This window comes from Mycteria americana, chromosome 1 (assembly GCF_035582795.1).
Source record: "Mycteria americana isolate JAX WOST 10 ecotype Jacksonville Zoo and Gardens chromosome 1, USCA_MyAme_1.0, whole genome shotgun sequence".
In the NCBI taxonomy this organism is placed as follows: Eukaryota; Metazoa; Chordata; class Aves; order Ciconiiformes; family Ciconiidae; genus Mycteria; species Mycteria americana.
Window position 1 is genome coordinate 163,386,368 of NC_134365.1, and position 19,936 is coordinate 163,406,303.

Sequence of the window (19,936 nt, forward strand, 5' to 3'; positions counted from 1 at the left end):
GCTACGTGGATCAGCCACTAGAGGGGGATTTAATTTTGCCAATGATTATACATGTATTCGGAGTCCCAGAATACTGACCCAGGATTTTACCTCCAAAAAGATTCTGATGCTTGAGACAGACCAAAGATTTCTTTGACAGAGCGAGCAACTGACTTGAGAGTCTAGTCTCAACTTTTTAGTGTCTTATACAGGTATAATATCGAGGCATCATCTGGTAACAACAATTGTGGTATGCAAGAAAATATGCACCATATTCATTAGGCTTCCCCTTTAGTGCCTTTAAAGGCAAAGGATAATCCTACCCAGGTAGATTTAGTGGTTATGTCTTTGGCCCATTTGAAAGATTAAATGACAAACATCTTGTAAAACCTAGCACGCTCACAAGCTTTTCTACACATGGTCTTCACCTTTTGCATACAAGAAGCCAAGGAAGTATCTTCCTGCCACAATGCACTGACTCTGTAATGTTTTGCCCTGTAACACTGGACTAGAAAATCTATGCACTCTGCTGGGCATCCCAGTGCCCCAGCACCAAGGGCTGAGCAGCAGCAGGATGGGAAGCCTGGGAGCAGCCTGGGTGGCTGGGAAGAGAAGAGAGAAGGAACAATCTGGTCAGCTCTTGTGGATCAGAGACCAAGTGGGATCACTGTAACCTGAAAACACTGCGAGCGATGGTGGGAGGAGATAACCTTTCCTAGTGCAAGAGCTCAAAATGTGTCTCCAGATAAAGGCAGGTACTTCAAGATGCTGGGCACTCGTGGGCTGAAACTGGATGGTTTGTGGAGAAACTTGGTTCTGTAAATGTGTCCTGAGAGCACTATGTGCATTATCGTTCATATCACCAGGAGTTACTCTTCATCTTCTTTTCTGGACACAATCACTGGTGCCACTTTTCATTTTATGACGAGACTGCTTTTGTTTAAGACAATGTGCTAAGAAGTATTATTTTATCATGATATTTACAGTGTCATATAAAAATAAATAGTTTTATCTTTGTAAGAAGCAGTCACAAAGATAATATTGGGTTTGGACAGAAACATAAGTTCTTAACAACCAGCTACACAGGTGATGTATTATGTTAACTTAAATAAGGCTGTTTAAAAATACTTACTGTAATTCACAATTCAAGTCTAACAGTATGCCTAGTAGTTGCCTATAGTTACATTTCATTACATAAAGAAAACCTTTCTTCTTGCTTACCAGAAAGAACATCCGTTGCTGTAAACCTTTTCCAGACAACTTACTAAGACTGCCCAGTCTAATGAACTCCTGTGGGAAACAAAGACAAAACAAATATGTATCTTCTGCAAAAATTATGACAATTTTTTAATTAAGCAAACATACATATGACTACTTGGTCAAAGGACTGACTTGACTATCAGTCACCAAGACTTTTTATTTTCTTTATTAAATATGTTAAAAATCTTATTTATAGGATAATTTCTTTCCATTCATAACTGTCTTTAGGATAAACTCCTTCATAGTCTTTCATTCATTTTAAGAAAATTCAGCTAAGCAAAATTTTCTTTACCTAACATTAATTCCTTCAGACAGCTCCCTCTTTCATCAGTTTTGAATGAGTCATTTTCATGTTACAAATGATGTAAAAAACTAATGATAAGTTGGCCTGTATGTTAGTGGTTAGCCACTGGTAAGCTTCTATTGTGCATATGGCATACACAGCTCTTCAATGAGATGTAAAATCAGCCACAGAAATCAATATCACCATCAGCAGCAGGAAAAGAAGGAAATTTGTCTGGCAGTATGAGTTATCCTAGTACCATCCACGTTGTATAATACAGTACATTAATTCAGATCAAACTGTTTAAGAAAGTTTAGGGATGGAATTACTGGAAAAGTAGCACATCTGAAACTTTCAAAATGCTGGATTTCCTAGGCTTACTGTGAACTATACCGTAACTCACCCTTCCACTTATCTGAAACCCATGAAAATATCATTTTTTCAGTCACTCCCTCAAGCTTCTGCCAAGAGGTTTATATTTATTTATTACAGTCTTTCAAAGGTCATTCTACTCATAACTGTGCATGTAAAAGGCATATAAAGCATCAGAATCAGCTGCAGCTTAGCAATAAACTGGCTGTCAAAGATTAATCTGTTCAGAGAGACACTCCAGGCGCCTTAGGGTTGCTGTGATGTGTCCAGTCCCCCTACCTCCATTGCGCAAGGACTAAGGGCTGGAAAAAGTGGCTACAGGTGGTTATCCCTAAATCACAGTAAGCTCATGTTACCAGAGAGGCCACTGGAAGCTGTTGTGGGCCACCAAAGAATATTAATCATAATTACTATTTATACAGTACCACCTAATGGTCACTAGCAGGCTTAGGACCACCATGGCAAGCACCATGCGAACACACGAGTCAAGAGCTACAGGTTATTGCAATCTGCAAGCACAACCAACCACAGGATGTTTTAACGTCCAATACAGGAACCAGCTCGGTGGCAGCAGAGACCCCAGTCTGGAGCAACGTGAAGAAGACGGTTACCTACAGCCGCCTTTAGGACAGCTGAATCACCAGCCTAACATGAGACTTCTCCTGTGAGATGTGGAGTTCAGCCACCTTTGGGTAAAGCCAGCCATGGCTGACAGTGGCATTTGCCTCCCAGCCTGGCCTGTGCCGGGGCAGGGACTTCAGCCAGAGCCAGAAGAGCGGCCAAAGGGCTGGAAAGCAGCGACATCTTGGGCACGTGCCAGAGCGTGGTGGCCAATGCTTTTTGCCTTGGCAGGCAAACAACCTCTGCACCTCCTCTGCTGCCTTCTTGAACTTCCTAGCAGAGGAAGACTGCTCTGTCTTTAAACAGAATAGGGTAGCAGAAACAACCGATGGCAATGTTTAATTTCATGTGATAGAGAGACGCATGGGCTGTGAGATGTCCTGAGGGGCTTGCCAAGGAAGTGAATGGTCTGTGTATCACTGGAAGGAGGCACGAGCCATGGCAGCAGCTTGGGAGACAGAAAAGAGGCAAAGTGAGGGAGCCGGGAAAAGCCACAAATCGAGAAATACCCATGCTCGGCACTGCCTTCCCAATGGCACATCAGCTTCAAACCCCTTTTTCTAAATGTTTGAATCCTTAAATGAACTGGACCCTAGAGAGCTCAGCAAGCTGCCTGTCTGCCACGACCCCGCTGTGGCACCAGACACGGACATGGCACGGCAAGCAGACCCCAGGCTGCGGCTCTCGCTGACTGGTGGCCCGGCCAGCCTGCAGGAGCGCGTCAGGGCTGGATGGCCAGGCTGCAGGGCAAGTTCAAGTGCTGCCGTATTTGCAGTTCAATGCAAAACTCGTCTTTTTTTTCCAAGCTGTTTCCCAGAAATTTATAAGGGGCGAGAACAGTCTAGCGATGCATTTTCCTCAGCATTTTGGTTGCCGCAAGTACTTTTTTTGTGTATTACACACAAAAGCCAGGGAAGTGGGGAGGAAATTACTTCAACAACAGACAACTCTCATGTTTGCACGTACAGATACATGCACACAGAAAGCAAAAAAGGCTACAAATACTACACCGAAGCTCATTTATTCTGAAATAAGCCTCCATTATAAAAAAAAGCATGACAAGTAAGAGAGAGACGTTGTTTTTTTATAACACAATTAAAAGTGTTTACTTAAGGCAACACTGTCTCAAAAATTACTGGCTAATGTTACACGTAGACTAAAGAGACTGCTTGTCCCCAGGGCCATGCGTTTCAAAGCTAGGCATTGTGAAAGGGCTGAAGGTCCTCCAGCACAAATGTCTTACTTTCCTTTAATCTGCCATGCTCTAGCGTCGAAGGTTGGAAAAAAAAATTAAGGACAGCAAGAAATGAGGAAATGTGCAACTGCTCAAGCTCTGAATACTGTGATAAATATTACATTTTTACCACCTCTGTTGTAATAGATGTTTGGAATTGCCTACAACTGTCCAAATCTATACATAAGATAAACCTAATAAAATTAGTAAAATTAGTAATAAAGATGATTGCTTCCTCCTGCTTTAAAGGCTCTTGTTTTCTGTGGTGTTACTATGTTTACATTTGATAGGTTTTGGTGAGAGAAAAAGGTTCATATGAGGAAAGGCAATTTCACAGCTGCTCCTAAGAAACAGGTTTCTACAACATACCTAATGCTTTGAAATTGTATCAGAGCTTGATCACAACTCTGCTACTTACCCTTCCTGGTATCACCAGATTGTCTATGCCTATCAAGTCTTTCTTGAGTTCATGCAGCTTCTGGAAGTTCTCCATCTTTATCATATTGCCATGGAGCTGAGCCACCATTTCAGAAATCTCAGCCAAAGCAGCTAGATGGACAAAACCATAAAATGCTTATTAAAAACTTACAAGAATGTTCAAATAGAAAGATGGCTTTTGCCTGCAGCACCCAGCTCATGAACATCACCCTTCTTGTGTTACCCTTCTTCTTCACAGTGTAAAGCTACTCAGGCAGACTAAAAACCGCAAAAGCTCTGGACATCATCTTATGGAGTGGAGGGGAGAGGGTGGAGTGTTGTAATGAAGAGACAGTCTATTTCCTCAACCAAAAGTTTGTTCTATTTTAGCCACAGGAACTTTGTAGGAATACTCGAGTCAATTCAGAGCACCAGTGAATGGGTTCTCCTAAAGGACTTAATTTCCTACATCTCAAATTAATCTAGGGGTCTTCTCTATGCTTGAAAAAACCGCATTTTTTCCACAGCCTGCAACATGCTGGGTCAGGTCCATATTTGAAAACACCAGGAAATGGAAGTGTCATTTACTGTATCATCTCAGCTGGTAAATCTGGTAATCCTGGGGTTTGTCCTCAGTCCCCGCAATAAGAACAACTTAAAGGGCTGCATGTCGCTGAGCTGCATCACAGCTCTACTTCATTCTCTCCAAAGAGATGATCAACAATGAGTGACCTAACACCTGGGAGTGATTTTCCTAAGGAAATCCATTGTCAAAGGGGATTTTTGCTGTATGAAGAAGGATCAGGTGGAATACAAGAGGAAGCAGACACTACGAAGTCCCACTCTGCGGCAGCAGAAGCCAAATCAAGTGCAGGCTGCTGCCAATCAGCTGCCTGTGTCTTGTCTTTTTGCTGTCCAACAACGCAGTAACTCAACTCAGGGAACTAAGCTGAAAATCACTTCACCAGTTGATCTTTCCTGGGGGACCAGCTCATGGACTGCTTTCCCTGTGCCATCACATATGTGAGCACCAACCCTGATACACCTAAATGGACAGGCAGTCTCTGAATGGGCCAGACACACCGACTGACTGACTTTAGTGCTAGAAGAGCAGATACAGCCATTTGTGTTAAAAAAATACAGTCAAGGGTTCCTTCTTCTTACATCATTGCTCAGTGTGCAGTTCATTGACCTGTTAGTGGGAGACCTGTGCCTGCTGCTGGGATTCACATCCACATCTCCCCCTTTTTTTTTTTTTTGCTTCCTTTACACTCAAACACCGTAGTAAGACACTGATCCTAGAGTGATGGTGTCCCCGAGTCATACTGTCCTTCTCATGCTCTCTTATTTTCACCCCTGAATCCTATGTTCATATCCATTTCAAAAGTGGAGCAGGAATCAAACCTTGATGGCTGCTGCACTCTCTGGGGAGGTGGGAATGGACACACCATCCTCAACATCTAGCCTTGGCAAAAAGAAATTATGGCATTATTTGCTGCATTCCTTGTGATCATTCAGGCAGCAGCTACATTTAGGCAAACATCTGTGTCATGCAGCACTTCAGAGCCACAGACCTCTGTGGCATTTCTTATTGCTACAGGTCAAGTTACCTCCGCATTTTGTGCGTTGTCTGCTGTGGGTCTCATCGCACGGCATCTAAGGGAACTTAGCCAGCTAGCTCAGCTAACACCTTCCAGCTAGGAGCAGTCATGCCAAGCATTGCTCCCTACCCAAGTCCTTTCACGGATCTGCACTGAGTGCTAACTGTACAGATAACATAGTTATCTTTAAATGTAGATAGCTTACAGTGGGGGTGGCGGATGGGGGTAAGAAAGGAGGAAAACAAATAATCAAAAAGAAACAGCAGGCAGTGAGTTCAGACTACAGGAAGAAAATTTTTTTCACATTTGGAAAAAAAAAAAAACCATGTTGGCAGCTTTGAGTTCCTGAAACAAATCATGGAAATGGTAATAGAGCAAACTGCATGTCTGGAAAAAAGACAAATAACACTTAAAGACATAATAACAGCAGCCATACTGGGTCAGACCAAGGGTTCACCTGGGCCAGTATTCTGTATTCCTAGCGGATCTCTAGGGAAAGCTAAGAACAAGACAAGCACATATGGTACGTTCCCTGTGCTCTCTCTCAACCTCCCAACTGTTTTCAGTTCAAGTGACTTCCTGAACTGCACGTCATTTCTGTGTGTTTAATAACCCCCAGCAGATTTCTCTTCCAAGTATTTGTCTAGACTGTGGCATAATGTGTATACAAGAGCAACCTTAATCCTACCATTTCTGGTCTTCTGAGTGCTTGATTTTGCAACTCAGTCCTCTTTCAATGTAGGCTTAATAAAAAGAACTGTGTTTGTACAGCCATGCACCTCTAACGGATTTGGATCTCCTGTTCCCCAGCTCCAGGTACTGGTGTCTTTTCTCTCACTTACCTCTTGAATCCCTGAAGTCTACGTGGTTTGGTGGGTAGTGTTTGCAAAGCCTCTCCATTATCTGCTTGTAGTGCATAAGCCTGTGTAAAGGTCTGAGAAGGAAGGTATTGAGAGGCAAGTAGCAGACTTTCTGTAGCTCAAAATCCCTGCAAAAGGTCTCCAGCTTGCGAGAGTTCTTGATCCCATTCTCCAACTCAATTAAAATCTCATTGTGCTTCCACAGGTGAATTGTCAGTTGCTTATAGGCACAAAGAAAGAAAGAGAATGTGGTAGAGCTATTAGCAATCACTGTAAGCCATGACTCAGCCCAAACCTATTCCAGTAAAAAAATCCAACTAGCACAGCAGTTGGGATTTTGCAGACAAAGTCACTGCGCAACACAATGGTTCTGATATTCACTTGAAAAGGAGAAATGGCATTACTCGTTTCAAGTACACACCCCCACCCCCTCTGCATTCCCTGTAAAACAAAAGTACATGAATAAACCAAAGTAAGTCTGATATCAGTGAGAAATCCGAAGGCAAGGAGATGACATGAACATAGCTCATGCGAGTAGGTGCAACAGGGAGAGGGCTAGACAATGCAAATGCAGAGCTGGGAAACAAAATGGGATTTTCTAGGAGGATGAAGGGATTTAATTGCCCCAGTTCCCTTAGGTGCTTTTGAGGAACTGAGATGCAGGTAAATGGACTTCTAGCTTCTGCTCCACTGTTATTAATGAGAAGTTGCATCTCCTGGGAATCCAAACAAATGCAAAAATAGAGGAGTCGTCCAACAGAAATGGGTATGTTAGAGTTCTTCACCCTTGGATTATGTCCTCTTCCCCTTAGAGCAGTTGCTAAGGTGATCCCACTGGCAGCAGGGGAGTTATGCACCAGCAACTGAATGAGGTTTGCATGAAATATGCATTTAGGTCCCTTCATTTAGGTAACTTCATTTAGGTCCCAGTATCCCAGGCATTCATGATTCCCATTTAAAACAATTCAGCAGTATTTTTTGAACAATTAACACAGGGACTTCATTTGTGTTTTGGAAAAGGTAGACTGGTTCTTCAGGATGCACAGAGCTTCTCCGAGCAGCCAAATAAAGTCTCCCAGTACATGGTAGAATATTAACCAGCAACAAAAAGAAACTGAATGTGATGCTGAATGGACTTCAGAGGACAGTTTGGCTTAATCTAAAGCTCATGCTTTTTGACACACTTCCAATCAACTCCCTCTCTCCTGTGATTTGTGACGTCTTAACCAGAAATATACATTCCTTACAACCAAGCCGCTTCCTCCGTGCACTGCATATTCATTTCACAAGCCTGTAACTCAAGCAAAGACACAGCAGACCCTCTGGACTACTACAGAGGCTGCCCATTAATTACTTCTCTTAACCTCTTTCCTATGTTAATTAAAAAAGGAGTGTCAGTTTTCATGTCTTTTAACAGGTCTCATGATAAATATGTAGAGTTTTAACTAACTTTATTGCTTCCAGTGCAGTTCTTCTAGTCGAACTGGGCTTTGCCTCCTTCCTGCAAATATCTGTGCTTATCAGTGGTGGCAGTTCTCAAAGCAAAAAGAACAAAATCCTCTAATGGGAAAGGGAGAATGGCAAAGGTGAAAGCACACTGACAGGTCTAAGTTACAGTGAGGACTGTACGCTGCCATTGAACTAGTGCCACAGAAGGATCTGCACACAGTGAAGGACAGGCAATTTAATGTCGCAAGGTACCGAGAGCAGAAGCAGAGTCTGTCAGAAGCCGAGATTCCAAAAACTGTTTGTGAAAAGGTGCATACTTCTTGAGAGGAGGGATGGAGGTAGAAAAGTCCTCCCTGTGTTTCTTCCAATGCCTCTGAATTGTGTCTTGAGGGGAAAAAGCAGTTCCTGCTAAGTACATTGCAGAAAGGGTGAGGCTGCCTTATTGGTGACAAAGCTGTCTGTGTTGGGGACTGTAAATCAAGGTTTCTACATTCTCTTTTTCTGATTTGCTGTATAATCACTTGCATGTCACTTGACCTCTCTTCATCTCTCCTTGTCCTTCTGAAAGATAAGCCTAGTACTAACTAACGTCTCAAGAGAGCTGTAAAGATTAAACTGCCCTTTCCTCCAGCCAAGGACTCAAGGCCGCTCCATTTACTAACTAGAGAATGCCGAAGTGGCAATCACCAAGGAAAGATTTATCGGATAGTTTCGAAAGCACTTTGAGATCCACATGCCGAAGGTGCAGTGCCATGTTTTGCCATACGCTGACCTGGATGCATAGCTACATTAATAAGGTGAGCTGTGTGTTATCCATCCATACCGTAAATGTCCATAGGGTTTTCACAGGCTCCTGTGCCTGCCTTCTATGCTGTTTGTTCAGTAACACAGAGCATCAAAAATACTACTCCGGCCAGACTAAGAACAGATGCAAAGTCTGCTGATCGTTACACCTAGATTTATGCTTCATACGTGTATTTTTGCTTTCAGCTTTAAAGGGATCAAAGGCAATTATTCGCATTTATTCAAAAACCTTTCATCTAACTTGGCACCATAGTGCACAAATATAAGTTTCCCAAATCAAATCAATATCCAGGTTATGGTCACTACTCCTGCAATATCTTAACACTTATACTTGCATGCACAAGTCGGCACACTCGGCATTTGAACAGTCTCTTCAGCCATACAAATTCTGATGTTTTGCCTTCTTATTTGAAAGAAAAAAGAACTGGAAATGAAATGTTCCTGAACTTTTGTATTGCTGTTCCTATATTTGGAGAGTGGACTGAGGAAAGGGGCTGGACAATTTAAAATCAGCTTGCAATTCTGAAATCTCAGGGCTCACCAAACACTTGCTACTTCAAAGGAAACTTTATAGCGTAAGCCTTGATTACAGTTGGCAAAAACCACATCACAAGAGGCAACACCACATGAAAACGAAAAGCACGCTAATGTTAATCCGTGTCAAAGCTTAATAGTTATAGGATCATTCCTACCTTCATACTCTGAATATTCTTTAGCATAACATCTCCGATTCTTTGGTAATCTCCTTTAATGTGAGCATTAGAGCGGCCTTCCCTGTCAGCAACAGAAATATCACACGCTTCAGTCATGCAATAAAACCGCATAATCACTTATAAGCACAGAAAGGAACTCAATAGCTCATTTCTTTTAATATCCTGACACCCATGCTCCTTTGCTCAGGAGCATGCGAGGACTCTTCCTGACGGACATGTAATTCCCAGGTACAGTACACCTTTCACCCAGCCTGGCTTGCACTCCTAACAACAGAGAGGGCAGGCACTTAACAGAAGGATTACACTTTTAAAGAAAATTGCTAGCATTTTTAAACACACCAGAGAAGGCTGGAAATGGCTTGAGAAAAAGGAAGACATCAAAAGCCCCATGACAATATGTGGGCTTAAAGCAGAAGGATAATTCTGTTCAGAAACAAGGATTACATCCTGGCACAGGACCTGCAGGTGTTCCTCCTCTGAAAAGCTTTCTGCTTGTGCAAGGGACAGTGGGGGCGGGGGGATCAGTCCAGCATCTGGGTTTGACTCATAAGTGTTACATACTGGCAGGAATTTTCTTTCAGTGTGTCACTTTTGGTATTAAAAATGCAAACTGCTCCCTCCCACCCAGCCAGCTGCACTTGGGTGGGTGCTCCATTTGGGAGAAACCCAGCTCCTGATGAAAAAGACATTCGTGCTTCTAAACCCATGTGCGAGACAGGCAGGGATACCACACTCTGAGTGAATCCAAACACATCTTTTAGAAAACACAGGAGGAAAAATCAGGAATATAAGAACCTAACTGTTACAGATCTGTTCCAACCAAGTTAGGTTTTCAAAATAAAATCACTAGGGAGGTGTGGGGAGAAGCATTGTCCCCCTCCCCTTTCCAACTTTTAATACTGCATCCAAGTTTCCCGCAGCATGGCTTTTTACATGCTGTCCTCAATTTTTAAAATTCAGTTCAACTCCCACATCTGAGTATTGGGAGACAGATCCAGTCCTGGTGTGAGCAACTGCAGTTCAGCCAAAGAAATGCACTGCCTGCCTTGGAAGAGGACAGAAATATAATCGGGCTCTAAATGAACCCAAGGATAACAGAACCTCTGTTTTGTGTTACTGCTAAATGGATCTATTGTTTTTCACACACTTGCAGTAGTTCACATGTTTAAGAAAATTCTGTGTGCAGTGAAGGAATAAGAAGACAACCAGGTGGTAAATCTCTCCATTCCTTAGTACCAGCAATTTAGCCAGAGAGGTCCCACACTCACCAGATCATAGAGGATGCAGATGTTGTTAGGCAAGACACATGGTCAGACATGTCTCTCACTGGCAAGACACATAGGGTTTTGGTTTTTTTTAAATCCATATTACTACATGAATAGATGCATATTCAGACATATATTTGGTTTTGTGAAGTTAAACCTGGTTATGTTCATGCTGTATAATCTCTCTGCATGCTTTTCTAACTGGGAAATGTGGAGGGCACAGCTTATGAATACTACACAGTAACATCTCCTATTTTATCCTTCAACAGATAAAGAGACTCAGCTGATAAACAAGGGATTGCTCCATGTTAATTTGAACAATATCCAGTTTCATAGGCTGTCTTTAATTATTTCCTATTGCATTAAGTCTCCCAGGCACTCACATGCCTATTTAAGTGAGAAAAATACAGTTCTCAACAAGATTTATGTTTTTTCTGAATCCAAAGGTGACACTGGGGTAGGAAGTTGAGTTGTGTCAATGGTAACTTTAATTAGCATCACCAGTTTTGCAAAAGCATTACATTGTATAAACACTGCCATAGTCAAAACATGCCCAAGAAATGGTCTATATTGAAAGGAACAGCAGAGGTATGTACGGATGTTACAAGACTACAGACTCCACATTACCTGAGGACAAAAGCCCAATTTCTCTCTCCAGGAAGCCTCTATCTGTCAAATCATCTCCCCCCTATGCTGTTCCCTGCCTTTCCCTTTCCCCATGTCCTATCTATCCAGCAGCTCTCCCCACTGAAATTTCCTCTGAGAGGTTGTAAATAAAACTTTCCAGCCACTAAAGCTCTGCTCAAAGTGGTCCATATCAAAGTGCCCCCAGCTGAAAACCACAACCATCTGAAGTCCAAGGCAGTAGCACCGCACCGGCAGGAAGCAAGGGAAAGTTGCCCTCCACCCGTGCAGCCAGCATGCAGCATCCCATCCCAAATGGTTCTCGCTGCGCCGTTGCACACAATCCCAGAAATGTGAAAGCCAGATGAGTTTGCGCTGCTGCCAGTAAACGACATGGTATTCGGTAATTATCTCTAGAAGAATTCTTGCTTTATGTGTTATTCTCTAACCCTCTGGCATTGCCTGGATCCTTTTTTATGTCTCTACATTTGATTTAATCTAATGGACTTCAGCAGCTTGGTAGCTTTCCGATGTACTGCCAAGATAAATATTAAGTACATCAATACAGATTGCTATTTCTAAATAGAAGTTGCTTTTCTGATCTCAAGGCTACAATACAGGTTGGATGGAATACTCGTTCCAAATTTCTTCTCTACTAGCTGGCTACTTGAAGGCTGACCCCAAGCCTACTGAAGTCGTAGTGAGCGCTTCCACTGACTTTGTGAACTTCAGCTAATATTTAGCGCAGTTGTTCATCGAACAGTCAGGTCCTTATTTCCTAGAAGTTGACCCCCTGGCCTCTCTTCAGCACTGCCAGCACTGACTTATTGCACAGCATCTCATCGCATCAGTCACACGCAAAGCGTCAGGAACATTCCCCTTCATTGGCTTTGGCCACAGACTGGTCCGAGGCTTTTTTTTAAACAGCTTGAGGGCTTTCAAATCTTACTCTGCATCTTGGCAGAGTGACAAAGAGGGAGAGAAGGGGGTTTCCCAAAAGCAACAGACTCTCTCCAGCTGCTGGCTGAACAGTGAAGAGCTGAATCGTACCAGAGCCCTCAGCCCAGGCCAACAGAGATAACCTGTGCTGCAGGCAGATGCGTACTGCTGGAAGAAATAAAACCTTAAGAAATTCCAGAAATGTGATGGCCAGGTTTTGCTCCTTGTTCCAGCCATTCTCCCTGCTTTGGCTCTCTATTTCCATGCAAACGCTGTCCGTCATACAGAGATGATTTTCCCACTGGGGATGGTGCATATGTGTGTAGACTGTGATGCAGAGCAGAGGGGCAGGGAAAGCTGAAGCCAGGCATAGGGGAACACGACAGCTTCACATCTGCCTCCTGAAACCCATCGTCCACTCCACCCCAGCTCTCTGCCGGGACTCCGCAGTAACCCCGACACCACACTGCCTTCTTCCCCAGCTCCTCAACATGCAAATCCCAAGTAAACAAGAAGAAAAGAAACCCCAAGAAAACACAGAATATTAAAATAAAAACCAAACACCTGATCCATCAGATGGTGTCTTACTGCTTCAACAGCCCAAAGCACAGCAGCAGAGAAGAGAGCTCTCCCCGCGGTGTACGTTTTGAGTAACAACACTCAGCTTGCTGGGGGCAGGGAGAAGCTGCTCATTTGTTGTGCATCGATGGTTAAATTGTTCTTCTTACTCCTTGTTTTCACGGGTCACTGTTTGAACATGCTATCTATCTGCAGTGACAAGGGACAGAGCTCAGGGACTAGGTTCTCACAAATTTTCATCAGGAGCTGACTTATGATCCCCAGATCCATAGAAGACGTAGGAGCTGCTTTCCCTACGCATAATGTGCCATCACTTCACTGACATTGTGTGGGGAGGTCTAAAGCCACCAAAAATCATGCTGAATAGTGGAGATTCTATGATTCCATGAATAGTGGAGGTATTATTCTACAAGACACTCACTTCCCATTTTTCTCCAAATAGTCCCTTCCTTTTTACAGTAATGAAAGTGTACAATTGCAAGCAAAGAGGAGAAGACTGACTTTTATATCTGATAAGAAACTCAGACACTGCCTTACATATTACTAAAAATGGCCACCAGCTCAAATTACAGAGACTACACAAGCAGCTCTGTTGGATTTTCAAATTGCATAAACTTCTCAGTGTACATCATTCAAAAATTAATGAACAAAATCTCAAGTCAGCCCATACTATCCTCAGTCATCCAGGAATGGTAGTAGAAGGAACAGAAATTTAATGGGGATGGTGGGAAGGCAAAGAAGGAGAGAAAGATATCTCAACAGAGATTTTTTCCTAGGTCAACATAAAAAACTTTGATTGCAGCCCTTCAGTTGCAGCAAATGATATTTACAGTGTGTGACCTCCTGTTACATGCTCAGGAACAGCATCTCCCTCCTGGATACTATAGCTTGTCTTTGAACACTTAAGACACCTTTGACTTTTTAAGAGTATTATTAACTAAAGTTCTAATATTAAGAAATACCTTAAACATTCCCCATTACAACTGCCTTTTAAATAAGAGGAACATTTTGTAACTGGAAAAGAAGAGTCGATAAAAGCCAAACATCCTCTTCCTTGCTCACACCCTGCTATTACGCAGTGCCTCTTACTGCCCTGCCCATTGCAGCCGATGCTGCAGCTGTCCTTCCCGGCAGTAAGTGGTGCACGAGACACGGCTCAGAGCGTAAGCAATGTACTGCTGAAGCCACCAGAGCTTTCCAGAGTCCCACCAAGCCTTCGGGGAGTGTGAGCACATTCAAAATCTTTGGGCTGGCTATCCCTGTTGTGGGAGAAACCCAATCCACAGCAAGCACGTATCAGTAATGCTTTTAAACAGTGAGAGATCAGAGCAAGTAACACCATTGCATGGAAATATACTGCAAACACAACAACATTTCATACCTTGCCGTGGCACCTCCTCAGAGGCGATCCTGGGTGCGTCCCGCCTGGGAGAGCTGTAGATATGAATGTAACGTGGCTCTGGGTGTGACTAATGGATCCTGGACAAGCTATTTCTCTCCCACCATTTCAAATTCATTTGGGTATAGCATGGCTTTAATCCCCAGAAGTACCCAAAAGTGACTTCAGCAATGAAAACTGTCCTCTCAAAAGCGAGTGCAATGCACTGGCACCAAGCCCCTCTTAATGTCTTTGTCTCAGGAATCCACACTGCATGACTCTGAGGTTTATACTACAAATATATACTTCATTTCTGTACATAGGACAAAGACACTTTTGACACTTCATCCCTCTTCACCAGGCACGCAGAATCAGCTGAATAGTCAGCACTCATGCATTTGAGAAGGCAGATAAGGACTGCTATCTTGTTTATATAAACTGTTCATCAGGCTGTTCTTCCTGACTGCAAGTACTACTTCCCAAACAAAAAATGGTTAATAAATCAACATTTAGCTCATCTTCCTACATCTCCCTGAGTGCTTTTTATTACAGGTTTTCAAACTGGCTTCCATGAATCCTGATTGAGCCTTCTCCTTTCATATGCTAAGATCTAAGAGCCTTTTTTCACAAATTACCAGCCGCACATTTTTCAGCCACATCTGGTAGTACTCAGTAGCAGCTTTCCTCAGAAGTGCCTGTGAACTGGGAGTCAAATTACTGCCTTCCCTGGGAGAAGGTACGTCTGCCTGCATTTCTGGAAAGTATGTAACGCTTTTTCTTCCTAGCACATGGATACGGCCCAAAATGCAGATTCTCACTACCTGATAGGGCTTCCTAGGGCAGAAATAGCTATCCTGACTTGCCCTAGCATTGCTCTCTGCAGTGCTTAGTGGTCGACCAAGGGACGAAATTTACGGTTCTCCATTTGCCACCTTCCATCAGAATTTACAGAAACATTTGGAAACTTGTAATACAGACATTTAAAGGGATGTGGGAAGATGAGCTCAATTTTTTTGGCTGGAAAACGGTGCTTGTGGCCCAAATGAACAGCCTATTAAACAGCTTAGATAAATGAAGGAGCAAAACCTAACTGACTTCTCTGATTCAACTGGCCAGATGTTAATGGAGCATGTCATGCTCTGCCTGCACTGCCCATACCTCTTCCTCCTTGCCATAAAATCTCTCAGGCCCTGGGAAATAGGAGCCAGCTTTAAATCACTGAGATATTCCTCCCATATTTCCTCCCAGCAGAAAGGGTTGGGAACTCCTGGCCTCGCACCTAAAGCCTTGCTGAGGAGCAACCCAGATGAGTCCCGGTAGCTAGGATGGGTGCCTGGGTGCCAGATGCACCTCTCCTGGCCTTTGCTACCAGGACAGCCTGATGTGCACTGTTCCCTCTCCCACCTTGGGCAGCTTCCTCCTCTTTTTCCCTCCTCCTCCCTTGCTGTGTGAGGGGGCAGAGCCCCACACCTGCCTGCATCCACCAAAGGCCATCCTTCCTCTCCTCAAACCACAGGACCTCTAGTGGGGTATTTTCACTTGGGCCCAGGAACATGGTCAGTCTTGTGAACAGAGGGCTCAGCACAGCTGGAGCAACTGATGGGATTCATGGGCTGCTTCACTGACCCAGCACCAGCACAGGCAGGGCAGAAACATCGACCAGAGTATGGTATGACTCATCTTAGGATGCTGTGCAATAGAAACACCAGGAATCTGCTCAGTTTCATGGCCAGAAAGAAACTCTGGCTGTGAAAAATGCAGCAACTTCGTATATTCTGCAGTTGGCTATTGGTGTCAGCATCAGTTCACGTCTTGTTAAAAACTTTCTCACCACGCGTTACACACTGAGATCTGCTGCTCTTAGGAAATGCAGTACTAAAGAGGAAAATGGGTGAATTGTGTAGAGAAACAAATCAGACCTGCCAGAATCTATAACTGCGTCAAAGGATACCAGCCCTTAAGATATTCAGTAGCAAACAGCCTGCCTTGGAGAGCAGATTCAGACAGTTCAGAAGCCTTCGAGCAAGCCAGAAATGCTTTCAATAATCTGCACAACCTGAGCTGCTTTGAGCTAAGTACTAAAAGTATATAGATGTTTTAACAAATTAAAAGCACAGAGCCATCTAACAATTTTTACATGTGATCCTTCCCTGGCCTTGCTCTCCTCACAGCTCTTTTGCAGAGCATCAGCTTCAATGTGATCCAAGTGCTAAGAGACCAGGGAACGGCCTCCCGTAAGAGCTTCCAACACGCAGCACGAAGGTTTGAAACAAACCTTAGACAAACACACTGATGTCTAGGCAGAGCGAGCAGGCTGAACTGCACTTTAAGTTGATAAAACCCAGCATCCTACTCACTAGGGGAAGACAGATGACTGGTTGCGGGAGGCTCTTCCTCTCAGACAAGCTCCCACAACACACCTAGGTAGCTAGGGGCTTCCAGTAGCTTGATGAAGTCCACAACCCTTTCATTCAAAGGCTCTATTTTTCATAGGACACACCACCCCCTGATGAATGCAGAGCACGCTCATGTCGCAGGACAAGCGTCCCACTTTCCCCCTCCTCTCCACCTGCCTGGAAATTTAAGAGAGCTGACATAGAAGAGTCAGATTTAAATGAGTTGGCTTGAATCCTGCCCGCAGCAGTGCCACCGGCACAGCGGGCCCGCGAGGAGCTACGCAGCTGATGTGGAGGCTGGGCAGCGCTCTGCTCTGCAGTGCTGAACGCAGCCAAAGCCCACTGGCTTAAAACCACCCGGGGCCAAAGACATGGGTACAATCGTGGCAGTACGGACATTGAGCTAAGTGACCTTGACCACACTGCTGAAGAAATTCCCTACCACATTGCCACCAGCTGCTTCTTCTACATGCTGAGGGGATGTTCGTTTTTGTCACTCACTGTTTAATTAAACAGTAATCTCTATAGGATAGAGTTTATTGCTTGCAGCTTATCTTGGCATCTGTGGCATTATATAAAAACACCAACACTTCCAAAATAACACCTGCCAGCAAACCTGCCTCCCTTCCTAAGGTACGTATTCAAATCTTCCAGAACCTGAAAAAAACCACCGTCTACAACAGTGGTATTACGTTACGTAAACCCATGCTATTGGTTGCAAACTGGACGCAGACCGGGGCAGGAATGTGACTGCATTTCTGTCAAATGAATCAGAGCAGCCGACAGAGAATTCCCAGTGGCTTTACGCTAACTGGAAAGACATGCAATAGCTGAGCTGACAAAGTCAGAACGAGGTGCCCAGCTGGGACACAGTTACCTCAGCAGAATATTTTTGAACAAATTTGGATTGCAAAGTAACTTCGTAGCAGATCAGCACTTTATATCATAGAGTAGCTGCAGTTTAAATACAATATTAGGAGCCTTAAACTGAGGTTTACCGCTCTGTGAAACCATAGCCTTGGGACACAAGGAAAAGCTGGAAAACAAAAGGCTTACTCAGCTCTAAAAAAAGCTAACTTGGAGAAACAAAATAAAATCTTGGAAAGTCTAAAAGCCTAAACATTCTTTTTTTCTTTTAACATACCTCCCCCACTTACTACAATGTCCCCTTTCCACAGCAGGCTGTTATTGCAGCATCATCCAAGTTTTGAAAAACATCACACCTGAACAGGAGGTTGGCAGCCACCTGTAATGCCACCAGCAACCAGAAGGATATAGGGGGGAATCTCTGTTTCAACATGCGTCCTAGGAATCAGCACCCAGCAAGCTCACTAGATTAGACTGGTCTGATAAAGAGCAGAACTTGGCCCCTTACTAACTGTATAAATTTTCCTTTTCTCACCATTCACCCTTAACCCCAACTACTGTTAATCCTACACCATGGTTGGAGAAACAATCGTTATTTTATAACATTTGAAAGAGCCTTCTTGGAGTACCTGCAATAAATATTCCTTACTGGAAAGCAATTAACACCAGTAAGAATTCCGACTGGATTAAAACAGTAACAGCCCAGTGAAAAAAGGGAGACACAGGCAGAGTTGCTGTGCAGCACATTGCCTTAGGAGTAACCTTATGTTAACCATCAGCCACAGAGTCCTGGGTGAGGGTGTCAGCTCTAAGAGGCAGTATCACATCCCCCTCTCCCCAGAAAATACCCACTAATTCTGGAACTGTGAGGGGTGGGTTTGGATAGCACTGGTCTGCAATGTGTTGTGCTCTCATTCAACGACCTCGCTCATCACATCGCAAGAGCTAAACTCACACACTCTAAGACTGTGTTTTGCTTTTGTTTTGATTAATTAGTTAAAGAGGCATTAAACTGATTAGCACTCATCAGGTCTGCTTGCTCTGCTGTCACGTGATTTTCCATTGTCACTTTTCTAACCGAGAAGGAAAAGCTGGGCTCCCAGCACCGAAGATAAACTACCAAAAAAGGCCTACACAGAGCAAGACAATCTAGTCCAGACAGGTCTAATCAGAGCAAGGAGAGGGCTTCTGTGTGCTGCCTCTGCTCAGATATTAGTGGTCAAATGAACTGAGTTAAGAGTCCTGACAGGGAAGAATTACTCATTTCATAGCTATTTCACAAAAATGCCATGTTTTACTGTCACTATTATGCTAAGGATAGTTAATTTTTAAGCCCAGTCCTCTTCCAACACCTTGTCAATTTGTAAAGTGCACTGTAGACCCTGAGAGTGTCAAAGCTGCGGTGCTGCAGAATGGGAAGCTGGTCTCTGAAATCCCCCCCAGCCTACACCTATTTGACAGAAACAGGACTTGGTCCTTCGCTGCTCCCTCTTTATTACCGAGAAGCCTTGCTTGCAACATGTTTTTCAGAAGAGCTGCTATACAGAAACACTGACATTTGGCAAGAGAAAGCTTCATCCAGAATTATTATCTCATTTGCATATGCCTGTACCTGACTGAGATATCCAAACAACAGAGTTTGTCAAGTAAACACGAACAAAGCATGATTCAATATACCCAGTCTGTTAAGAACCAACATCTGTGACTTTCACAAATAAATCACTACAGTAGATCACAAAGAGTTAGCAAAAAGGGAATGCAAAAAAGCTAAACTGCATAAAATAACACAGCTAAATAACAAACAACAATCTTACCACAGAGCAAGTCTCTGCTCAATTTCCTTGAGAAAACCAGTGTGAAATTTGTGCAAAGGTTCGAAGTTGGAGAAAATGAGATTTTTCAGTGTTTCAGGCATGCAATCCTCTTTACTCACTGCACTCTGAAACCACTACAAAGAAAAAAGAAGCAAAATTATTGGGGGGTGGAATGCAGCAGGCATGATCATTTGCTGTCTTTATACACCTAACCCAAATACACCTAACCCAGTAAGGACCTTATTTAGCTGGCACTAGGAATAGAACCCAGGCTACCCCTGACACTCCTACATGCTGAACTGGTGCTCTTATCAGCGGTCAGGCCCGTTAAAAAAGAAACTCCCTTCCCCTTTGCCATCACTGATCAAATCTTGAAAATTCTATTCAAGCCCAAAATGGCTGGTCAATACAAACTGAATTTGCAAATGCTGTAGGTACAAGAGAAAGAGTATTGCAGTACTTGCAACACTTGCAAATGTTC

At 43.6% G+C, this 19,936-nt stretch overlaps 1 protein-coding gene across 5 annotated transcripts in view; it reads right to left on the reverse strand.

Moving 5' to 3' along the window:
* FARP1 (FERM, ARH/RhoGEF and pleckstrin domain protein 1) overlaps nucleotides 1-19,936 on the reverse strand; it is a 171,640-nt gene that overhangs the window by 9,815 nt on the left and 141,889 nt on the right. For all 5 annotated transcript variants that reach the window (XM_075526580.1, XM_075526609.1, XM_075526600.1 and 2 more), the window contains exons 15-19: nucleotides 19,456-19,589; nucleotides 9,573-9,654; nucleotides 6,610-6,847; nucleotides 4,168-4,298; nucleotides 1,201-1,269 (exon numbers count right to left, since the gene is read on the reverse strand). In XM_075526580.1, coding sequence (XP_075382695.1) covers nucleotides 1,201-1,269; nucleotides 4,168-4,298; nucleotides 6,610-6,847; nucleotides 9,573-9,654; nucleotides 19,456-19,589 — 654 coding nt within the window. The remainder of the gene's footprint in view (nucleotides 1-1,200; nucleotides 1,270-4,167; nucleotides 4,299-6,609; nucleotides 6,848-9,572; nucleotides 9,655-19,455; nucleotides 19,590-19,936) is intronic.